The following is a 20,055-nucleotide window of genomic DNA, read 5'->3' as shown; positions in this document are numbered from 1 at the left end:
TGCCCCCAGAATGTGTCTGAAACCTCCTCTCATATTCCCAGTTTTCCTGTAGTCACACAGAGTAGGTGAGCCATGCTGGCATGGGCTGCAAGTAAAATTAAAAGTGTCTCTTCCTACAAAGCCCTTCAGGGTTGGTGCTTAGACCTCCAGCTCGCCTCTTCCCACTGCTACATTAAGTCAACAGCTAAAGAGTCCACAGCTAACAGTTTGCTGGACAGAACTGCAAGATGGTAGAGGGTTCACTAATTAAGATCCCTCAGTAACTTTATGGGGCAGAGCTCCCTTTCCAACTGTTTATTGTCAAATATGGAGTATATACAAGAAATCAACTTTGTTGCAAAGTTAAGCCAAAGCAATTATGGGGTTTGTTATCGCAGCATGATAACCCATCCTGACGAGATTGTAAATCTAATGACTTCCCCTGTACTGCTCTCGAAGCATGCTCTGCATCCCTGTGCTTAACAATCAAGCTAGCTTCCTTGAACTGCTTGCTGTTTTGCTCCCAGGTGGTCAAAGCATCCCAACATGCTGAGCTTCCTGCTACACGGTCCTGCGGTGACACTGTGTTTGGGCTTCGCATGTGTCCTGTCCCTATGGAATGCAGGTGGGGCTGGTCAGTCCATAGTGTCTGCTCTATGTGTTATAGTTGGAAATTATTGTGCTTTGAGAATCTCAGCAGCTAATATTGCAACCTGGAATCTTTTTCTATTTTCTTTTGAGAACTTCATATATTAGTACACACGTGTTCACATCATTTTATTTCTACCCCTCCCCTGTTCCTTCCAATTCCTCCATCCCCCTGACTCAGATTTGTCACTTCCTGCATAATTATTATTGTTATAACAATAATGTGCATGTGTGTGTGTGCGTGTGTGCGTGTGTGTGTGTCCACCCTATATATCATACTGAGTCCATTTAGTGTTGCTCATATGTACATAGTTTAGGGCAGACCACTTGGGATTGGATAACTGTCCCTGGAGAAAATGTATTCTCCCTCCCTCAGCGACCATTGATTGCCTATAGCTCTTCCTCTAATTGGAGGAGGGTGCTTGTGCTGTTTCCCCCACTCCCTTGTCATGTCAACTGGTGTTGTCATTATGCAGGTCTTGTTTAGGCAACCATATGGTTGACACTTCATAAGTGCAACTTCCCTGTCATGTCTAGATAACACTATTTCATAGCTGGCATCTTGGTCCTCTGGCTCTTACAATCTTCCCTCCCCATCTTCCACAGTGTTCCTTGTATCTTATTATATGTATAGGGGTGTATTGTTGATGTACTAATTGTGGCTAGGCACCTCATGGTCACTTACTCTATGTGTTTTGACCAGTTGTGGATCACTGTAGTGGCCTCCATCTGCTGCAGAAAGAAGCTTCTTTGATGAGAGGTGATGAGAGGTGAAAACTATACTTACCTGTAGATATAGAGATAAGTGTTTACAACACAGTAAGAAATTATATTGATTTAGGAAAATGGTAGTAGTAGTTTCTCCTCTAGGTCTATGATCTCTCCAGTCATAGGTAGTTAGCTAGGTTTAGAATATCAGGCATGAATTCCCTCTTACTGAGCAGGCCTTAAGTCCAATTAGAGAGCTGCTGGTTGCCCCCAAGATAATAGTGCCACTACCATTGGGGTATCTTGCCAGGCCAGCCATTGCTGTAGTTTGTAGGCTTTGCAGCTAGGTAGGACTGTGATTGCTTTTCTCCCTTGGCAGCTTGCATAATACCTTCTGATATTATGAGATCACTCCCCCAGGGAGGAGGCTTCTATCAAAGTGGGGTTTAAATGATTTGATCAAAATGGCAGTCATAAGTCTCATTTCTGGTCACTTATTTTCCCCTTGGCCTTTCGTACTTGAGTGTCACAGAAGGTCTTATGCCCCCACAGTTACCACCCTTGTTCAAACCACCACCCTCTCTTTGCTGGGCCACTGAGGAGGTTTCTAAGCCAGCTCACCAATTCTCCTCTAATCTCCCCATGTTCCAGTCTCTACTTCTCAGCTTAAGTGATCTTTCTGTAAACATGATTATGTTACTTCCTTGTATTCCTCCACTATTCCAACCCTCACCCCCCAAAACTATTGAATGATGTTTTATGACTTACTGGGTGATACAAGTCCTTTACCTATACCCTGTGACCTCACCTTTATCAATTCTGCAAATGTCCACTTTTTGCTCCAGTAACTAGGCCCTCAGCTCTTTAGGGAGATGCTCAGAGCCAGTACAGGACTTGGGTACATGGTGTCCCCTGTACACAGAATACCCTTCAGCCACTTAGATCACACTCAGATGCTAGTCATCCTCAGATCTCAGTTCTCTGTGCCCTCATAGGGGAGACTTCCACTTTGCTAAAATGGGACCAGACTCCCCCTAACTCACATAGTCCCCTTCAAAGCAATCATTTTTTGCAGTAACACCTTTATACCCTTGAATTCTCTTCTTTCATGTCTGTCTCCCCTAGAATACATGATGCCTAACAAATTCTGGTGTTCAATAACATTATCAATCATTAGTATTAGTATAGTTCTTCAATAAATACTTGATGACTGAGGACTGAATAAATAAAATGCTTGTGGGATTATCAGAAAGCCATAACACAATTTTAGATCAAAGTTTTTCCATCTATAAAATAGGTAACATGGGGCTGGAGAGATGGCTCAGTGGTTAAGAGCACTGACTGCTCTTACAGAGGATCTGGGTTCGATTCCTTCCCAGCACCCACATAGCAGCTACAAACTGTCCTTAACTACAGTTCCAGGGGAATCCAAAGCCCTCTTCTGACCTCCATGGCATTGCACGACATGGATGCACTCATATACATGCAGGCAACACACTCATACACATAAAATAAATAATAAACATTAAAAAAATAGGTAAGAGACTGAATTCTCTCTGATGTCATGTCTGAGTTATAACTTCTCTGGTGACACTTGATTTTATTTTAGTGTCTGGTCTTAAAGAAGAAGCTAAGGAAGACAAGGGAATGGCCCTCAGACCTGCAACAGGTAAATGTTCAGGTGCTCCACCCCAGCTCACCCAACTCCAGGAGATTCCAGGAGCTCCCTGAATCTTACCTTCTCCGGATCTTATTAAATCCACATAGACTGTTATTCTGTCAGAAGCAGGAGATTCTATAATAGGAAGCATTGTTGTTTGCCACCCACAGCTTTGAAATAATTCATCTTTACCTTTCCTGTTTTGGATGGTATGAAATTCCCCATCCTGTGAAATGGTGAGTAACTTGCAAAACAAAGCAGGCAGAGCAGGCAGGAACTGCTCTTCGGGTCCTAGATTTTGAGAAAATAAGCAGGATACCTTTTTTCAATATGCTTTTTGGGGTCTTGGGGGATGGAAGTTACTCTTTATTTTCAAAATTTTATTTTTAATTAGAGCATTCATATGATTCAAGACACAAAAGGTACAAAAGGGTGTGTAAAGTTTAAGCACTTCCTCAGGAAAGCACTTCTTTCTTCAATGCTATCAGCTGTTCCAGTATATTGTGTATGAGTGGGATAATTTTCCATGACTATTTACTGTGTTTGAGTCTCTAACTCCCCCTGTTTAAGTGAGAACAATTCCAGGACAAAAAGAAATCAGAAAGGATAAGAGATGGTAAAATACTAAGCACCAAGAATGGGAAGCGTCAGGTTCCTGCTATTGCAGAAATCCTAGTGTGGCCCTTGATCCAAAACCAGAACAGTGGATTTATATAACTTTCCCAGCAATTTATTTGAAAACTGCTTCTGCAGGCTGTCCTGTTCAGAGATCTGTGCTTTGGCCAGAGATGATGACACACATCTATAATCCCAGCACTTTAGAGGCAAGAGCAGAAGAATAGCTGCAAGTTTGAGGAAAAGTTGGGGAGGGTGGGCTGGAGAGGTAGCTCAGTCAGCAAAGTTACCTTGAGGACCTAAGTTCAATCCCCGGAACTCATATTAAAAAAGAATACACGGTGTGGTGTACTAGTAACCCCAGCACTGGGGAGGCAGGGATAGGTGGATCCGTCGGCTCCCTGGCCAGCTAGTCTAGTGCTCTTGTGAGTTCCAGGTCAGTGAAAGGTTCTGGCTCAAAAACAAAATGAGGTGGACACCACCTGAGGAATGACAGTTTCTGGTCTCCATATGCACATGCACACACATGAACATACAGAAAGAGAGAGAGAGAGAGCGAGAGAGAGAGAGAGAGAGCGAGAGAGAGAGAGAGAGAGAGAGCGAGAGAGCGCCATGCTTTGGGGAGCATTTAATATCCTTCAAGTATTGTTTCCAAAATCCATAAAAGGATCATATTGTTAACAAAACCCACATAAAAATTTCTATTTTAAAAAGAAGTGTGGCAGATACAATTTTTTGTTAGTAAAATAATGCTGTCCAAGAATAATGAGACCTCAAGTCTGTCACTGTGGCTGAACAGGTGTAGGAGTCCTACAAGCCTGGCAGCCTGTCTATCCCTGCCGCCTGTCGATGACTGCAACCTGTCCTTTCCTGAATCCTGTCATGTCACTGCCAGCTGTCCATTCCTGAATCCTGTCATGTCACTGCCAGCTGTCCATTCCTGAAGCTGTCCATCTCTGCAGACTGTGTATTTTTGTAAACTGTCCCATCTCTATAAGCTGTTCATCTCTGCAGCCTAGAGACCCAGAGTCAAGATGATTCCTCACCAATTCCCCTCCTGCCCAAAGGTCTCTGGTGCCTAGTTAGACAGCAAATCGAACAGGTGGTGCCGCACACAACCTCACAGCAGCTACTGTGCGGGTGCAGTGAGAGTCAAGATGATTCCTCACCAATTCCCCTCCTGCCCAAAGGTCTCTGGTGTCTAGTCAGACAGCAAATCGAACAGGTGGTGCCGCACACAGCCTCACAGCAGCTACTGTGCAGGTGCAGTACCACTTCAAGCACCTAGGGGATGGGACAGACCTGCAGTCTCTAAGCAGGATAACAGATTGCTTTGCCCATTTATTGACTCGCTGTCTGTCTCCCATTTCCTTTTGTTGTAATGTAGCCCCCGCTGCTTTTGGCACCACTGTTTCTGGAGAAGGGCTTCACAATCCTCATTTGCTGCTGACCAATTTATTGACTCGCTGTCTGTCTCCCATTTCCTTTTGTTGTAATGTAGCCCCTGCTGCTTTTGGCACCACTGCTTCTGGAGAAGGGCTTCACAATCCTCATTTGCTGCTGACCACAGGATCTCTGATATTTAACTGCAAAACTTGATAATTTTTGAAAGGCCAAATTGGCTGAACCAGGCAACAACTGACTTCATCTATTTCAAGAGAATACTTGAAATGCAGATAAGGAGAAGCTAAATGCCCACTGGCTGTTGATTGGAAAGAAAAACAGTATATGCACACAGTGGAATATGATTCTGTTTTAAAGATTTACTTATTTATTTTTTTATTATTATTATTATCATCATCATCATTATTATTATTGGTCTTTTTGAGACACATCATCATCATCATTATTATTGGTCTTTTGAATCATCATCATCATCATCATCATCATTATTATTGGTCTTTTTGAACCGGGGTTTCCCTGTACCTCCAGCTGACCTGGAACTCACTATGTAGACCAGGCTGGCACTGAACTCACAGAGATCTGCCTGCCTCTGCCTCCCAAGTGTGCCACCACCCCACCACCGGCAACTTTTTAAAAAATTAGGCCAATTTACATTGCTGAGCTGTAGGTCCAATCCAGAATCCTTGTGCATGCCAGGCCTCTACATTGGGCCTTTGGAAGAATGAAGTTTAAAAATGCCATACACACTGAGAATGTACAGGTGGACATAAACAAAGTAAGCAAAGGGTAAAGCTTGGGTTGGTTTGAATTGAGGGTGGGGGGTGATGGAGTTTTCTGTACTGACCATCAGGTGGCACACCTTGCCATATGTAATAATATGGCAGGACCTGGAGGATATATACTAATAACAAGCCAGGCGCAGAACAACAAATACCATATGATCTCACTTATAGGAGGGGTCTAAAAAAGTCAAGCTTCTAGATATGAAGAGTAGAAAGTTGGTCACAGGGGATGAAGACCAGTCTATGCCTCAATGGGTATAATGATGAGGATGTTCCAGGCATCTACCTCATCTACCTCAGCACTGAGCTGGGTCTGATAGCAGAGGCCTATATTCCCGGCTATTTCAGAGACTGAGGTAGTAGGATTGCAAGTTCAAAGCCTGTCCAACCTACAGAATGAATTCAAGAATAATCTAGTTAGCTTACTGAGACCCTGTTTCAAAATAAAAGCAATGACAGGGCTGTGGATAAGTTCAGTGTAGAGCATTTACCTGGAATGTGAGAGGCCCTGGGTTCAATTCCCAAGTCCAGAAGCAAAAAAGAGCATATATTGTGTATAAAGGGGCATCTCAAGGAACATCATGGAAGAGGGGGCAGAAGGATTATGAGGGGGAGGGAAGTAAAATGCTGTCTTTGGACATGACATGACCCTGGCACTCGTGAACTCAAAACAGCTGCATTTGCCTGCATAGTGCCCACACAAGACTAAGCCAGTAACGTTCAGTCGTAGATGGGAGAGAGGCTTTTGGGGTCTCGCTCCACCCAGGGGAGCTGGCAGTTGAGGGCTTACGGACAAGAGGAAGCCACTCTCTTCAGTGATGTAGCCAGTGTAATAACCCTGGTTAAATCTAGGGGATCACAAAGCAAAAGCAAAATAAAAAGACATGATCGACTTAGTAGTGGTGGTGGTAGGAAGCAAGAAGAGGTAGAAGAGGGTAGAGGGGTAACTGTAACCCAAAGCTATTATAAACATATATGAACTTTTCAAGAATAAATTAATAAAATGGTCTTCTTGTCTTCTTGCCATAATGAAATGTGAAATGAGATGGAATCCAAGGAAAAATAACTTGGGCAAAGATCTGCTCTGCCCTTGGTTTAGGTTTATCTTGGCCTCCACCTACTTTGGGATTTAGGCCCATCACCTATGTTTTCCGGGTCTCCGTCTCTCCATCCTTCAAAGGACGTGCTGGACAAGATGATTTTTAAGGATATTATAGGCTGTGTGAAGCTGGGCTCTAGGATACAATTTCACCTGCAGATATTCCTGTTTCAGTGTCTGGAAACAAAGGCCTCAAGAAGGAGAAAGACGGGCTCCTACTTGATGCAGCAGGTAAGGAGGGCAGCTCTGACCCTGATTTGCTTGAGAGCACTGGCTATGTTTTAGGACTCTGTGCCTTGACTCTTCTGCCTCTCTGTCTGAATTTGCATGAAAAATAAACTGCAGCAGGTTTAGTGTGAGATGCATCCTCTAATTCAAGATGACCCGTCTCTGCCTTGAGGAGGTCTTTCCTTCCTTCTGGGCCAGGTTACTAGCCTGGTATGGGTTCTTACAGAACTTGTTATGGCTTCTGAGCCCTCTCCTTCCCAAGCCACTGACAAGAACCTCCACAGAGCCTGAAACCCACAGGCAAATGGCCTGATGCCTAGGGAGATCGATTGCACTGCAGTTTAGGAAGTTCCTGACCCGTCTCTGCCTTGAGGAGGTCTTTCCTTCCTTCTGGGCCAGGTTACTGCCCTGGTATGGGTTCTTACAGAACTTGTTATGGCTCCTGAGCCCTCTCCTTCCCAAGCCACTGACAAGAACCTCCACGGAGCCTGATGCCTAGGGAGATCGATTGCACTGCAGTTTAGGAAGCTCTGGGCCCTTCACCACATCTGCTCTGTTCTGCAGAGTGAGGCAAGCTGCTTCTCTTCTCTGAACCTGTTTCCTGACACAGTTAATGACTCAGATTAGACACTGCAGTTGCTTTATTTATGATTCTTTGGCTGACTAGGCCCCACCCAGCCAGGAGATTAGAACTGAAAGGCGAAGAGAGCAAATGCAGGCAGATCCCAGATCTGCCTGCCTCGGTGTCCCTCAGCAATCCTATTCTGTTGAACCAGAGGGTCACTCCAAGCCTTCTGCAACCCCCTGGGGCTGGGAATGGAAACTTGCATTGCCTCATGGAAACTCTCCTTCCCAGAGTCTGTCTTCAGAGGAGAAGAAAAGAAGGTAAAGGGAGTGAAAGTTCTTGCTACCACAGGTGAGTCTCCCATTTGACCCACCATGGCATGGTCTAGGCAGCTGAGTAAAATTCTCCCACTTTTGTAGAAGAATTCCCAGGCCCTTCAGTAAGGGTAACACCGTCTGAGTGTAGGTAAAAGTTGGAAAAGGCACTGCTTATGAAAAATAGAAAGGAGCATCATCCACTGTGCGTACCTGGTCCACATCCTCAAGTAGCAGTTGGAGGACGGGAAGGTTTTCAGCAGCAGCCTCTCTCCACACAAGTGCACTCACCAATCCCTAGAGGACTTTGTTGTGTCATTCTGATGTCTGGGTCATGTCCAACATCTATTAAATCTTCATCTCTGAGACTGGAGCCCAAACACTGGAATTATGGAATTAAAAAAAAAAAAAAAGTCTTTGCGGAGATGCCAGTGCCCTCCCAGACACCCATGTATGACCCATTGCACTGATTTCCAAATTCAGAGGGACTAAAAACATTCTCAGATGTTCCTACCCCCTGAGGGTGAGATGTGATCTGTCAATTCCTAGTGTCTCCAAACACAGAGATAAAACAGTCACTAAAACTCACTATGTGAGTCACAGTATGAGTCATCCTGAGCTCCTGGCAGGGACGGCTTCTTACCTCTGAGATTTTTGAGTCTGGCACTTGGTCTATGCTCAGCATGTGTCTGAAGAAGTTTTGCTTCAAGTTTGAAAATGAGGAATTGTTTCTGTCGGTGATAAAAAGCCCACAAGAGATGCTGTCTCTTGGCTCTTTCAGAACTCCCAGCAAGGTCAGTTGATCTGTCTGCACTCAACTTGACTGAGCTCGTGAATGGGATGCTGAGTAGAGCTTTAAAAGGTAACCACTCATATCAACACCATCCCTGTCTGATCTTCTCTTATACTGGCTTATCTTCGAGTCTGTGACCTGGGCAGGACACACCAGTCCTATATCTCAGGGCCCCTATGTTCAGAGTTGGGAATACATTGTCTGGCGTAATCCAGGATAACCATGAAAATGTTCACATGAAGGAGGAGTTCTGGGGCTGACAATATTATTCTAATCTAATTTTACTTTCTTATAGCTTTTAACAAAATAACTTACGGGTAGAATGTACTACTTAATGAGTAGAAATTCATGAATCTATTATAACAAGAATCAGAGGTTAGACGTCTAGAAGAACCTTTCAAATGGCAGCAGAGCATGAAGGACCCTTTTACTTCCTGTATCATTTATATTCTGCTTTATTCAGTAAATATTTATGAAGCATCTACCTCATGCCAGTGCCATGAGCCCCACTAGTCCACATTTTGTGAGTAAATTAGGGAACAGATCACATAAAAATCCTTGTCTCTAGGAGCAGAGAACAGAAAACAAACAGAAATCTTAAGCAGGAAAGAGTATCTGAACAATAAGTTCTGTGCAGAAGAAGGAGCTGGAGAATGCCAGTGCAGCTCTGTAAGCATGAGTGGCATTGCCTACGCCTAGGCAATGCGTAGAGTGAAAGGAACTTGAGGCTCTTGTTAAAACAGCTCAGAAATGAGCCTTCTGGAATTTCCCCCTTCTACCTTGGCATGGATGCTGAGGGAGGAAGAGTCTGTTTTCTCCAGGGACTAGCTCCCTGAGAAGTTATCTAGTCTCAAGTGGGCAGCCCTAAATACAGGTGCACGAGTACCACTAAATAGACTCTGCATTATATAAATTATATATAACGTATATATTCATAAATGTATGTATGTATATGTAACAAAAACACTTTAAAAGAGAGGTCCAGAAATTGTAAAGGAGTTGGGGTGGCATGGGAGGAATGGAGGTGACTGGGAGGGATGGAAATAATGCAAATACAATAATCGTTTATGAAATTCTCAAAAAATAGAAGACAAAATGTTTAAGTAGCTCAGAATCCTGGGCACCCAGACTTCCAGCCTCCAGACTATGAAATTTCCAACATCTGCTATTGTTAAGTCATTCAAGTATGTGAGAATTTGTCACGGAACTTGAGGAAACAAGTATACTTCAAACTCCCTTGGAGACCGCCAGTGTCTCCAGGTAGAGCAGATAGCTGAGCCACACCTATTGCTATGGTAGATTTGGTTTGGTTTCATTGTATTACTAGTTTTTCCTCGTTTCGTTTATTGGCATTTCTTTTTACCCTTATCTGTCTATTTAAAGGACTGTTTCTTTTCTCCTCGTTTTCTTTTTTCTTTACATTCTTGGGTTTTTCATCTGTTTTAGTGTTCAACATAATGAGCTTTGTTACAGCAGTTTCATAAAGTACATCATTGTATCTTGCTTTTTTGTTTGTATTTGTGACAAAGTCTCACTATGTAGCCCAGGCTGGCTGTGGGCACAGGATCTTCCTCCCTCAGCCTCCCAGTGCTGGGATAGCAGTCCTGCACCCCCCATGCCCAATTAGTGTTGCTTTCTTTAATGCTATGTGAGAAGACACTGGTTTGTTTCTTCATCTCTCTCTTCAGAAGACAGCAAGAAGTTCTTCTCTTTGCTGAGCATTACCTCTTACAGCTCCTTCGCTTTCCACAAGGTTTCTGTGGTCATCTACAACAGTGAGTGACAACCATTCCCATGGCAATGTGGTGGGCAGAGGGGAGCAGGGCCAGCCTCAGTATCAGTTGCTAAGGGAACCCTTTCTCTCCACAGTTTCCAACCCAAAGACAGTGGACTCAGTCAAATTCCCTACCAGGTACTGCTACTGTTTAAACAATAGGACCAATGACTTATCAGGTAGGTGGAGTCAGTTATGACCTTGTAGTTTTGTGATTTCTATCTATATTTTTCCTCTTAGTAAGATAAGAAAACACAGTGACATCTATTATACTTAAATATATGTACGTTCCTTGTCAGACAAAATTCTTTTCTTGGTTTTACTACAGAAAATAGTATTGACCATTAGGACAGTAGGTAGGGTACAGAAGTGTGTAGTGCTACTGAGATGTTCTTGTACAGAGGAGCAAGAAGATTTGAATCATACTCAAAAGGATTCCTCTGGCTACTCTCGTTAAAGAATATATCACATAGTATTTGGAAACATTTGAAATGACTGCAATCTGTAAATATAAGGTTAAGCTTGCTGTTCAAATTTTGATGGACATTATCTGAGAGTGTCCTAGGTAACTCACCTATCCATCTCTTCTGTCATCCACCTACTCAATAAAACCTACCTATCTAGTTAGCTGTCTTCCTCTGTATATTGGGACAGAATGTAGATGGTTCCTTGGATAAATAACCCTACAATGAACATCTTCGTAGTTAAATCTTTTTCTGTCTTAGATGATGTTCTGCAGACAAACTGCCCAAAGTGGAATTTCTAAAATAAACACTGAAAGAGAACTATTAACAGTTCCATAATATTAGTACAATGTACTATGATGTTATTATACTCACTGTGAATCTTGTCAGCAAAATACATTTGGCAAGGAAGAAAATTCTCCCGATTTGCATCTTCCTCACAATCCCTTCAGCCTGTGCAGATGGCTACATCTTGTGCTAAATGAATCCTTTCCCAGATTGGTGAAAGATAGAAATAAGGGTCAGAAATCTCACTTGCCCAGAGAGAGCTTATAGTTCTACTTCATGAGCCAAAGAGTGTTTACTTGGATTTGAAACAATCATTTGGAAAGAATGGGTCCACAGGTCACTGTGCATCAGTGAAATGGTTCAGTTCTCCTCCCACAAGTCATGCCAGTTTTGACCAGAACAGAGTGTTCCCCTCATATTGCTATATGAGAGGCTTACACTTGGGCTTGCGTTGCTCAAAAACTCTGGGGATGATGTCTTTGGAAGTAATTTTTCCATACCTATTCACAATAAACCCGTATTGTGGAAAACATTCCCACTTTTCTCTCACACATTCTGTCACCCAGAATTTACTGCCACACTCACCTGCAAAGCTAGATAAAAAGACAGTCATTATGTTGAACCACCATGTGCCTGACTAGAATTTATATTCTTTTAGGAGAGGAATTTGAGAAAATATGTCTTTAAACACATCTAGGTCATTTTCATCTGACTATTTTCCACTCTAACATATAGCCCTCCTTTTAAAGTTCATTTACATATTTTCTCCTTTTCCTCCTTAACTGAAATGGTTTACATTTTCTCAACTTAAAAAACAATGTATTTTAATGTCAAAATTCCATGAAATTTGTCAAATATAAGCAAAGAACTACAATGTTCTGATCTCCAAATATCCATAGGTCACTATTCACTTTTTGATGAACATTTTCCAGTGGTGTTCCATGCAGCCTACCTATTCAGTCTACCTGTCATCTAACCTATTTACCTCACCTACCTGTCTACCCATCTATCTAACCATCCTACTCTACATATAAGAACCCATTCTCTATATTATTTAACACGTTGGCTGGGATACTCTGACAAGTATCTCTAAAATAGGGTGACTTGAAGAAACAGAGGTTAACTACTGTATGTATGAGAATGTGAGCAGAAAACTGGCGGCTGATCTGACAATATAAAGGTTTGGGGAGCCAGGTTCCTTTTAGCCTGTTGCTCTGCTTTCTATAAAGCATTGTGCTTGATCTCAGGATGCAAGGTGTTTTACTTCTACCCTCTAGCCACAACAAAAGGGAGAAAAGAATCGGAAGACACACTCATTTGGTATATATTTACAGATTACAAACCATTTCAATTTCTTGTACATTCTATTGCACAGAACTGAGTGACAGGACCGCACCCACCTGCCAAGCAAAATGTAATTGTATTGAACAACCCTGACCTAACTAAAATTTGATGTTCCCTTACTAAAATAATTTTGGAACATGTGCCTTGAAAACATTATCCTGTATGAAATTCTAAAACAAAAAATTCTATCCCAATGCATATAAATATGCCTAATCCTTCAAATGAATGCATGATATTCACCAAAAGACAATATGATGGTTTATTTACTTGTTTCCTATTCTTGCAAGCTTTAGTACTGTAAACGGTGCAGTAATGAACACCTGTGTAAAATCACTGGGAGTATTTGCCCAATTATCTCTGTAGGATAAAGTCTTGAAATGGAATTGTTGGCTGACAAGGAAACAATCTTGTGGTGATTCAAACTGCTAAAATTTCTTCTAGAAATTTTGTGTATGCTCACACTCCTGCCAACAATGCTTGATTGCATGTTCTTCACACTGAGTATTAAGAGACAGTGTTAAGTCACCACCAATTGCATGGAAAAACAAAAGATTGTCCTGACCCTCCACTTACATATAAAAGTAGTCAGGCATAATTCATCTCCAAGCATTGATAGTAAATTAGTTAATGATATGTCTGTGGAAACAAAGAATATCCTAGAAGCAGTGACAGTTGGCGTTCTTCCAGGCCCAATGAACAGGTTGTAGACATATTTTCAAAGGAAGAGTTGACAGAATGTGCTGAGTAACAAGTTGCATGGATGGTAATTGGTGTTGTGGGAAGGAAGGGAGTTTGGGGCCAAAAATGCATCAGCTCAAATGTAAGCTTTGCCACATACTATTTGACCCCAGGAAAGTACCATCACTTCGGTAAGCCTTGGGCAAAACTAGAACCTGTCCCTGATGTCTGGCTCTAGAACTTTGCTTATGGCTTCTGTGCAATGTTACTAGTAGATTCCAACCTTATAGTTTACCACTCAGTTCATGGGTCACTCTTTCCCATTACTTTAAAGTCTTTTTTATTTTAATTTTTATGTTTTTATTGGTTTTGTATATTTCATAGAGAGCATCTCAATCAATCTTAATCATCTTTATATCCCGTTCCCCACCGGCACCCTCCAATACCCCCCCACTGGAATTCATACATTCTGTCATTTGTGTTAAGGCCAATTGAGTCAAGTTAGTGACCCCAGGTATTCTTCAATGCAAGTTCATCTACTGAAGTCTAGTCAGCCTATCTAGAGTCCCTCACATTAGGAAGATCAGCGCTTCCTTACCCAGCAATAATCATTTGCCAATATTTCTTCAGCTAAAATTGGGGTCTGCTGTCCATTTCCACAGTTCTATGGTAGGTTTTTGTCTGCTTGAGCTTGCATGGGTCTTGTGCATGTTGACACCATTACTGTAGGTTCAAATGACCAGAGTCCCAGGAGCTTGTAGGACTCTATTTCCATATGGTCATGTACCTCCTCCCTGGTTCTTACAATCTTTCTGCCCCCTCTTCAGCAATGGTCCCTGAGCCCTGGGTGAGTGGAGTTTAATATAGGTGTCCTGTCCAAGGAGCAGCATTCTGCAGACTATTAAGCTCTATGCTTTGGTCATTTATGACCTTTTGTGTTTCTGGTCCTCTGTTACATGAAAGAGCTTCATTAATGAGAGCTGAGATATTCAATAGTGTCCTCTTTATCCCTTGTTCTATGTTCAGTGAGCCTGAGGTGTAGGGGTTGCTTTATAGATGCTTTGGTCATTTCTGACTTTATGTTTCCAGTCCTCTGTTGCATGAGGGAGCTTCATTACTGAGAATTGATATATTCATTAGGATAACTTGGTCTAACTTTTGATGTTTCCATGGTTATACCATCATTTGGTGTCTTTCTGTTGCTCCTTGGGCATAGCTGTTCCTTTCTTCAGCTCTTTGTATTCAAGAATTCTCTGAAGTGCTGGTTTTGTGGACATGATTCTTTCGGCCTATTCATGTAATGAAAGATTTTTATTTCTCCAACTATAATATTTTTGCTGGGTAAAGTATTCTGTGTTGGCATCTATGATCATTTAGAACTGGGAATACTTTGGTTCAGGCTCTTCTGACTTTCTTAGTTTGCACTGAAAACTCAGTTGTAATTCTGATGGGTTTTCCTTTATATATATAACTTGTTTTTCTTTTGCAGCTTTCAGTATTCTCTCTTTGTTCTGTAAATTTAGTGTTTTTAATATGATATGCCATGGGGAGTTTCTTTTCTGGTCCTCTCTGTTTGGTGTTCAATGTGCTTCTTGTATTTGTATGGGCATGTCTTTCTTTAATTTTGGGACATTTTCTTCTACAATCCTGTTGAAGATCTGGTCAATACCATTATCCTGAGATTCTTCTTCTTCTATGCCTATGATGCATAAATTTGGTCTTTTCATGGTATCCCACATGTCCTGGATATTACATTCTTGTGTTTTTACAATTTTTTTCATAATCTTTGCTTGAGTGGTCCAATTCTTCAACTTTATCATCCAGTCTTGATATTCTGTTTTCCATTTTGTTCATTCAATAGAATCATCAGGCTTTCTCCTGTCATTTCTAATTGGCTTATTGAGTGTTTCACTTCCTTCTTCATTTCAACCTGAGTTTTCTTGACTATTTCTATCCTTTTGTGAATTCAGGCAGAGGTTTATCCCTGTCTTCTTTTAGGTCTTTGATTTGTGTTTATATGTGTGTGTGTATGTGTGTGTGTGTGTGTGTTCTTTAAATTTATTGAATTCTTTGATCATGTTTGTGATTGTTCCTTTAAATTCTGTGTCCTGGGTTATCTCTAGAGGGTTTTCGTTGTAGAACTCTTCTATAGGACTGTCGATTTTTGGTGAGGATATATTACTTAGGCTTTTCATATTATTATTTTTTTCGTTGTGATTTTGGCATGTGGATTTCTTTTGTTGTTTGTGATTCTGGTGTGAGACTCAAGCCTTCTTTTGTTGAGTTGAAGTCCATTTCTATTTGTATGCTCGATGGGCCTTGATTGTTTTCTTATTGCATATGAAAAGCTGGTTGGTCTAGGCTTCAGGTTCTCTCCAATTTTATAGGAACAGATGCCTCTAGTCCAAGTACTCAGGAGTTCCGGCAAAGTCCCAAGTCAGGGAAGAATCAGATGCTTTCAGTCTTCCTCCTAAGGTCTGGGCTCCTTTAGCCAGCAAGCACAGCACAATTTGGGAAGTTTGCTAGTCAGAGGCTGGATTCAGGAGATCTCAAGCAGTCTGCAAGGTCTGGGCTCCTACTATAGGGCAAAGAATCCTAGCCTTCCAGCAGCTGGAGGAGCTGCAGATGCTACTAATGTAAGGGGCAGGGCACAGTGTGATTTGGAGAACTCACTGCCACACAGGGCTAAGAGGGAAGTCCAGAGATCTGGGGTGCTAAGAGCAAAAGCAGGCCTGTGCCCAAGGCTAGAAGGAGAACAGGATGTGGGGTCAAGGAGATTGGAGTTTCTCAGGCTGTAGGGGAGTCAAGGCATAGTGGGCAGGATCAAATTTACCAGGGAAGAAGGTTGGTTTTAGGAATCCAAGGCAACTTGGAGGTGGGAACAGCCAGGGTAGAAGACTGATCTCAGGTCTGCAAAGGCAAGTTGGGGGTGTGGGGAACAGGCTGTGAAAGCTCTAAGAAACTAGACTGAAAATTTGAGCTGGCCTGAGTGCAGGGAACCAGGCCACAGTGGACAGATCTGGGCTAAGAGGGTAGTCTAGAGATCTGGGGTGCTAAGAGCAAAAGTGGGCCTGTACACAAGGCTAGAAGGAGAACGGGATGTGGGGTCCTAATTTTTATTTTATGTGTATGAGTATATTGCCTGCATGTATTTGTGTGCACCGGTGTCGTGTAATACCCATGAAGGTCAGAAGAGGAAGTCAGATCCCCAGGAACTGGAGTTACAGATGGTTGTTAGCTGACATGTGGGTGCTGGGAACTGAACCTGGGTCCTCTGCCAGAGCACCAGTGCTCTTAACCACTGAGCCATCTCTCCAGCATAAAGTCATTTTTTAAAACTTACATTTATTGGGGCTGAAGATTTGGCTCAGCAGTTAAGAGCACTGAGTGCTCTGGTAGAGGACCCAGGTTCGATTCCCAGCACCCACATGGTGGCTATGAACCGTCCTTAACTCCAGTTCCAGGGAAATACGAAGCCCTCTTCTGACCTCCGTGGCATTGTATGACATGGGTGCGCTCACATACATGCAGGCAGTACATTCATACACATAAAGTAAAAATAATAAATAAAATATTAAAAAAACAAAAAACAAATTTATTGGACCCAGGTTCGATTCCCAGCACCCACATGGTGGCTATGAACCGTCCTTAACTCCAGTTCCAGGGAAATACGAAGCCCTCTTCTGACCTCCGTGGCATTGTATGACATGGGTGCGCTCACATACATGCAGGCAGTACATTCATACACATAAAGTAAAAATAATAAATAAAATATTAAAAAAACAAAAAACAAATTTATTTATTATTATTTATTATTTATTTATTTATTTATTTATTATGTGTATTAGAGAGCGGGCCAGAGACAGAGACAGAGAAACATGCATGCCATTACAGGCATGCTACAGCATACATGTGGAAGACAGAGGACAACTTACAGGAGTAGGTTCTCTCGTTCTACCATGTGGGTCCTGAGGAGTCAGGTCAGCAGGCTTGACAGCAAGCACCTTTACTCACTGAGCCATCTCAGTGGCACATTAATTTCTGTATGTATTACAAAACTCTCTATTAATCTAGCAGATGTCTGGCACACCGCTGGCACTCAGTGAACATTTGTTGAGTAAATGAATTAACAAAGGATGTTTTTGAGAGGTAGAAGGAAAATTCATAGACAAAGTAATGAGATACTACAATTCATCCATTTCTATAACATTGCCTAGAAATGAAGATGCCCACAGGTGCTAACCTCCTGCACAGAGAGTGTCAACACCTGCAAGTTGTATTACTCCTTCTTCATCCAGGTTAACCACATGACCACACAGACATGTAAAATGGCATTGCGACTCAGGTTCATGCACAGCAATGCCCACCTCCCACCAGTCTTGATCTGCTGCACCAACTATTGAATATTGATTATTGTGATACATTTTTCTGCATCTTTGGGTTCTGTGTTTTCAAGCCAGCCCATTCTTGCAAATAACTCACAATCCTATTAATGAGTAAAAGAAGGATTTATAAAAGCATGATGGGCAATCATGGTGGGTGCAAGAAGCCTCCTTTTTAGAAAAATCACTGTTTAAAGCTTCTACGACAGCATGCCTCATGTGAGAGAAGCCAAGAACTTCTGGATCCTGGAAAGCCATAATTGAACAGAGAAGGTTCCAGGCTCTTCTCTAGAATCGGATCAGGAACTTTTCCGGTTAGTGGTGCTTGTGTGTCAGCCTTGCTCAGAACGTGCTCAATGGCTCTGCAACTTGAGATGCATGGAATTTCCCTAGTCTCCCCTCATCCACTCTATAAATAAAGTAAGACGAAAGGAAATATTCCTAGGGATATTTTGTAAATATTTTGCCTACTTAACGGTCTGAAGTTCATAACCTACCCTTAAACCTGATAGTGCATATTCAAATTCCAAGTTTATATAAATTGACCTCCTATCTGTGAGTCTGCTGCCTCTTAAATAGATCTGATAGTCTAACAAAGTTAGATGAAGTAATGGGACGTATAAATGTTCAATAGTGTGGTCTTGGGTATTAGAGAAGGGGACATATTGTAGCAGTGGATCCTGACATTTTCTGATTGCTTGACACTGATTGTTAGTTGTTTTTAAATTAGTCGTTTTTCTGTATGAGTTCATGCCTTTAAGACAGTAATCTAAATCACACTTATAAAATCTATTCTGAAAACAATTCAGATGGAATATGCTTTCCCATTAAGTCTCTGAAGTAGAATTCAGAGTGTCTCTAATGTGTCTTGTAGATTTCACGGCTTTGCTGGTGGACATTGTTGGGAATTCTACCAGCTACCTCACTGAGATTTTTAAGTCAACCTCCATCCTCTCAGGTATGTATCTGCCAATGCCTGGCAAGCTTGAGATCAGGTGTTCTCCATGGAATGCAGCCAATTCTCGTAAGTTTCCCATCCCTTCCTGCCATAGGTCAGGCTGTCAGGAACCTTCAGGGGCACTCCATTTAAGTTATGGACGTGGTCTAGTTTCTAACATCAGTCTGTGAAGGTGCCATCTTCTAAACAGAGCTATTCCTGGAGTCCATAAACTTGAAGGACAACTACAATAATCAACATTGGGAGGATAACCACAGATTCTGGTGGTGGCTGTATCTACCCCCTCCCTTTTGAAGTCTAAAAGACAGATTCAAGGAAGGTGTATATCTTTCACATATTGTAAAACTTCAAGCATTTTGCTGAGTGAATGTTGACTGGTGGTGAGTGGGATTTCCACAGGCATCGCTGTATGCTGCTGGAGGTGTTCTATCAGTGTGGTACAGACACCCCCTGAGGCCTACAGAACTTGAAAACCTTCTGAACTCCCGAATACACTTGTCCCTGGGGATACTGTGTTGAAGGACTGTAGACGTATGGTTGCATCTTTCTCACAGGATGGTGATGAGGGTCCAGTGAGACGTTTTGTATGATGTGCTGAGTAGAGGACACGGCAGCCTGACAGCTGACCACAGAAGCTGTGCCCTCAGCCTTTACCTTATTCTATACCATCTCCCTCCTCCTTCACCCTCACCAAACAAAAGAAAGGACCCACAAAGTGAGAGCTGCCTTGAGAGTAAGGAATTTGCCTTATTTTCCTGCATCGTCCTGAGATAGGTACGTCCTGCTTAGTTTTCATTTCAACAAAATACAGCTGACTGGTCTTGGTGTGTGCTGGTTTCTCTTACAGTGAGTCAGACCAATGAATCTGACTGCGTCTTCATCTGTGTGATGGCGGGGAAGTCAGGTGAGCATCAGCGTCCTCAAAGCTCTCTGGGCTGAGCACTGAGTGCCATGCTTCAGCAGACAAACTCAAGATTCCATCTTGTTGGTATGATTGTTACAGGGAGGAATCTTTCTGACTTCTGGGAGGTAGTGGAGAAATCCCCTGTTATCAATTACACATTTACCAGAGGCGTGTCAAGTACTTTGGGTGAGTGGAAATCTACCAGTCTCCTAAGTAGAGGCCAGAGCCATCTCCTTCCCACCAGCCTGATAGAGACTGATGCTGCTTTCACGTAGCTGCTTTAGCTAAATGGTGTGAAAGTCAGGTGGTTTTTCTTTTTTATTTAAACATACTAATTTCTGGAGTCTTTTGAAAAAAGATTTGAGTACCCTGGGTCCTTCTTACCATGATAACAAGCAACTAGAGCTGACTAGCTGCTGTTCCCATTCTCCCCTTAGGAGAGACACCTTTCTCCTCTTTCCCACGGTC

General features: G+C 42.3%; 1 protein-coding gene across 1 annotated transcript in view; it reads left to right on the top strand.

Moving 5' to 3' along the window:
- Positions 1-525: 525 nt before the first annotated feature.
- Hhla1 (HERV-H LTR-associating 1) overlaps positions 526-20,055 on the top strand; it is a 40,801-nt gene continuing 21,271 nt past the window's right edge. The window contains exons 1-10 of the mRNA XM_008843177.3: positions 526-604; positions 2,945-3,004; positions 7,070-7,126; positions 7,980-8,039; positions 8,784-8,864; positions 10,487-10,570; positions 10,665-10,748; positions 18,600-18,683; positions 19,531-19,587; positions 19,687-19,773. Of these exons, the coding sequence (XP_008841399.1) occupies positions 526-604; positions 2,945-3,004; positions 7,070-7,126; positions 7,980-8,039; positions 8,784-8,864; positions 10,487-10,570; positions 10,665-10,748; positions 18,600-18,683; positions 19,531-19,587; positions 19,687-19,773 (733 nt within the window). The remainder of the gene's footprint in view (positions 605-2,944; positions 3,005-7,069; positions 7,127-7,979; positions 8,040-8,783; positions 8,865-10,486; positions 10,571-10,664; positions 10,749-18,599; positions 18,684-19,530; positions 19,588-19,686; positions 19,774-20,055) is intronic.

The sequence above is a fragment of the Nannospalax galili genome, unplaced genomic scaffold, assembly GCF_000622305.1.
Source record: "Nannospalax galili isolate Female #2095 unplaced genomic scaffold, S.galili_v1.0 scaffold620, whole genome shotgun sequence".
Taxonomy (NCBI): Eukaryota; Metazoa; Chordata; class Mammalia; order Rodentia; family Spalacidae; genus Nannospalax; species Nannospalax galili.
This window is presented reverse-complemented; position numbering and strand designations above follow the sequence as displayed.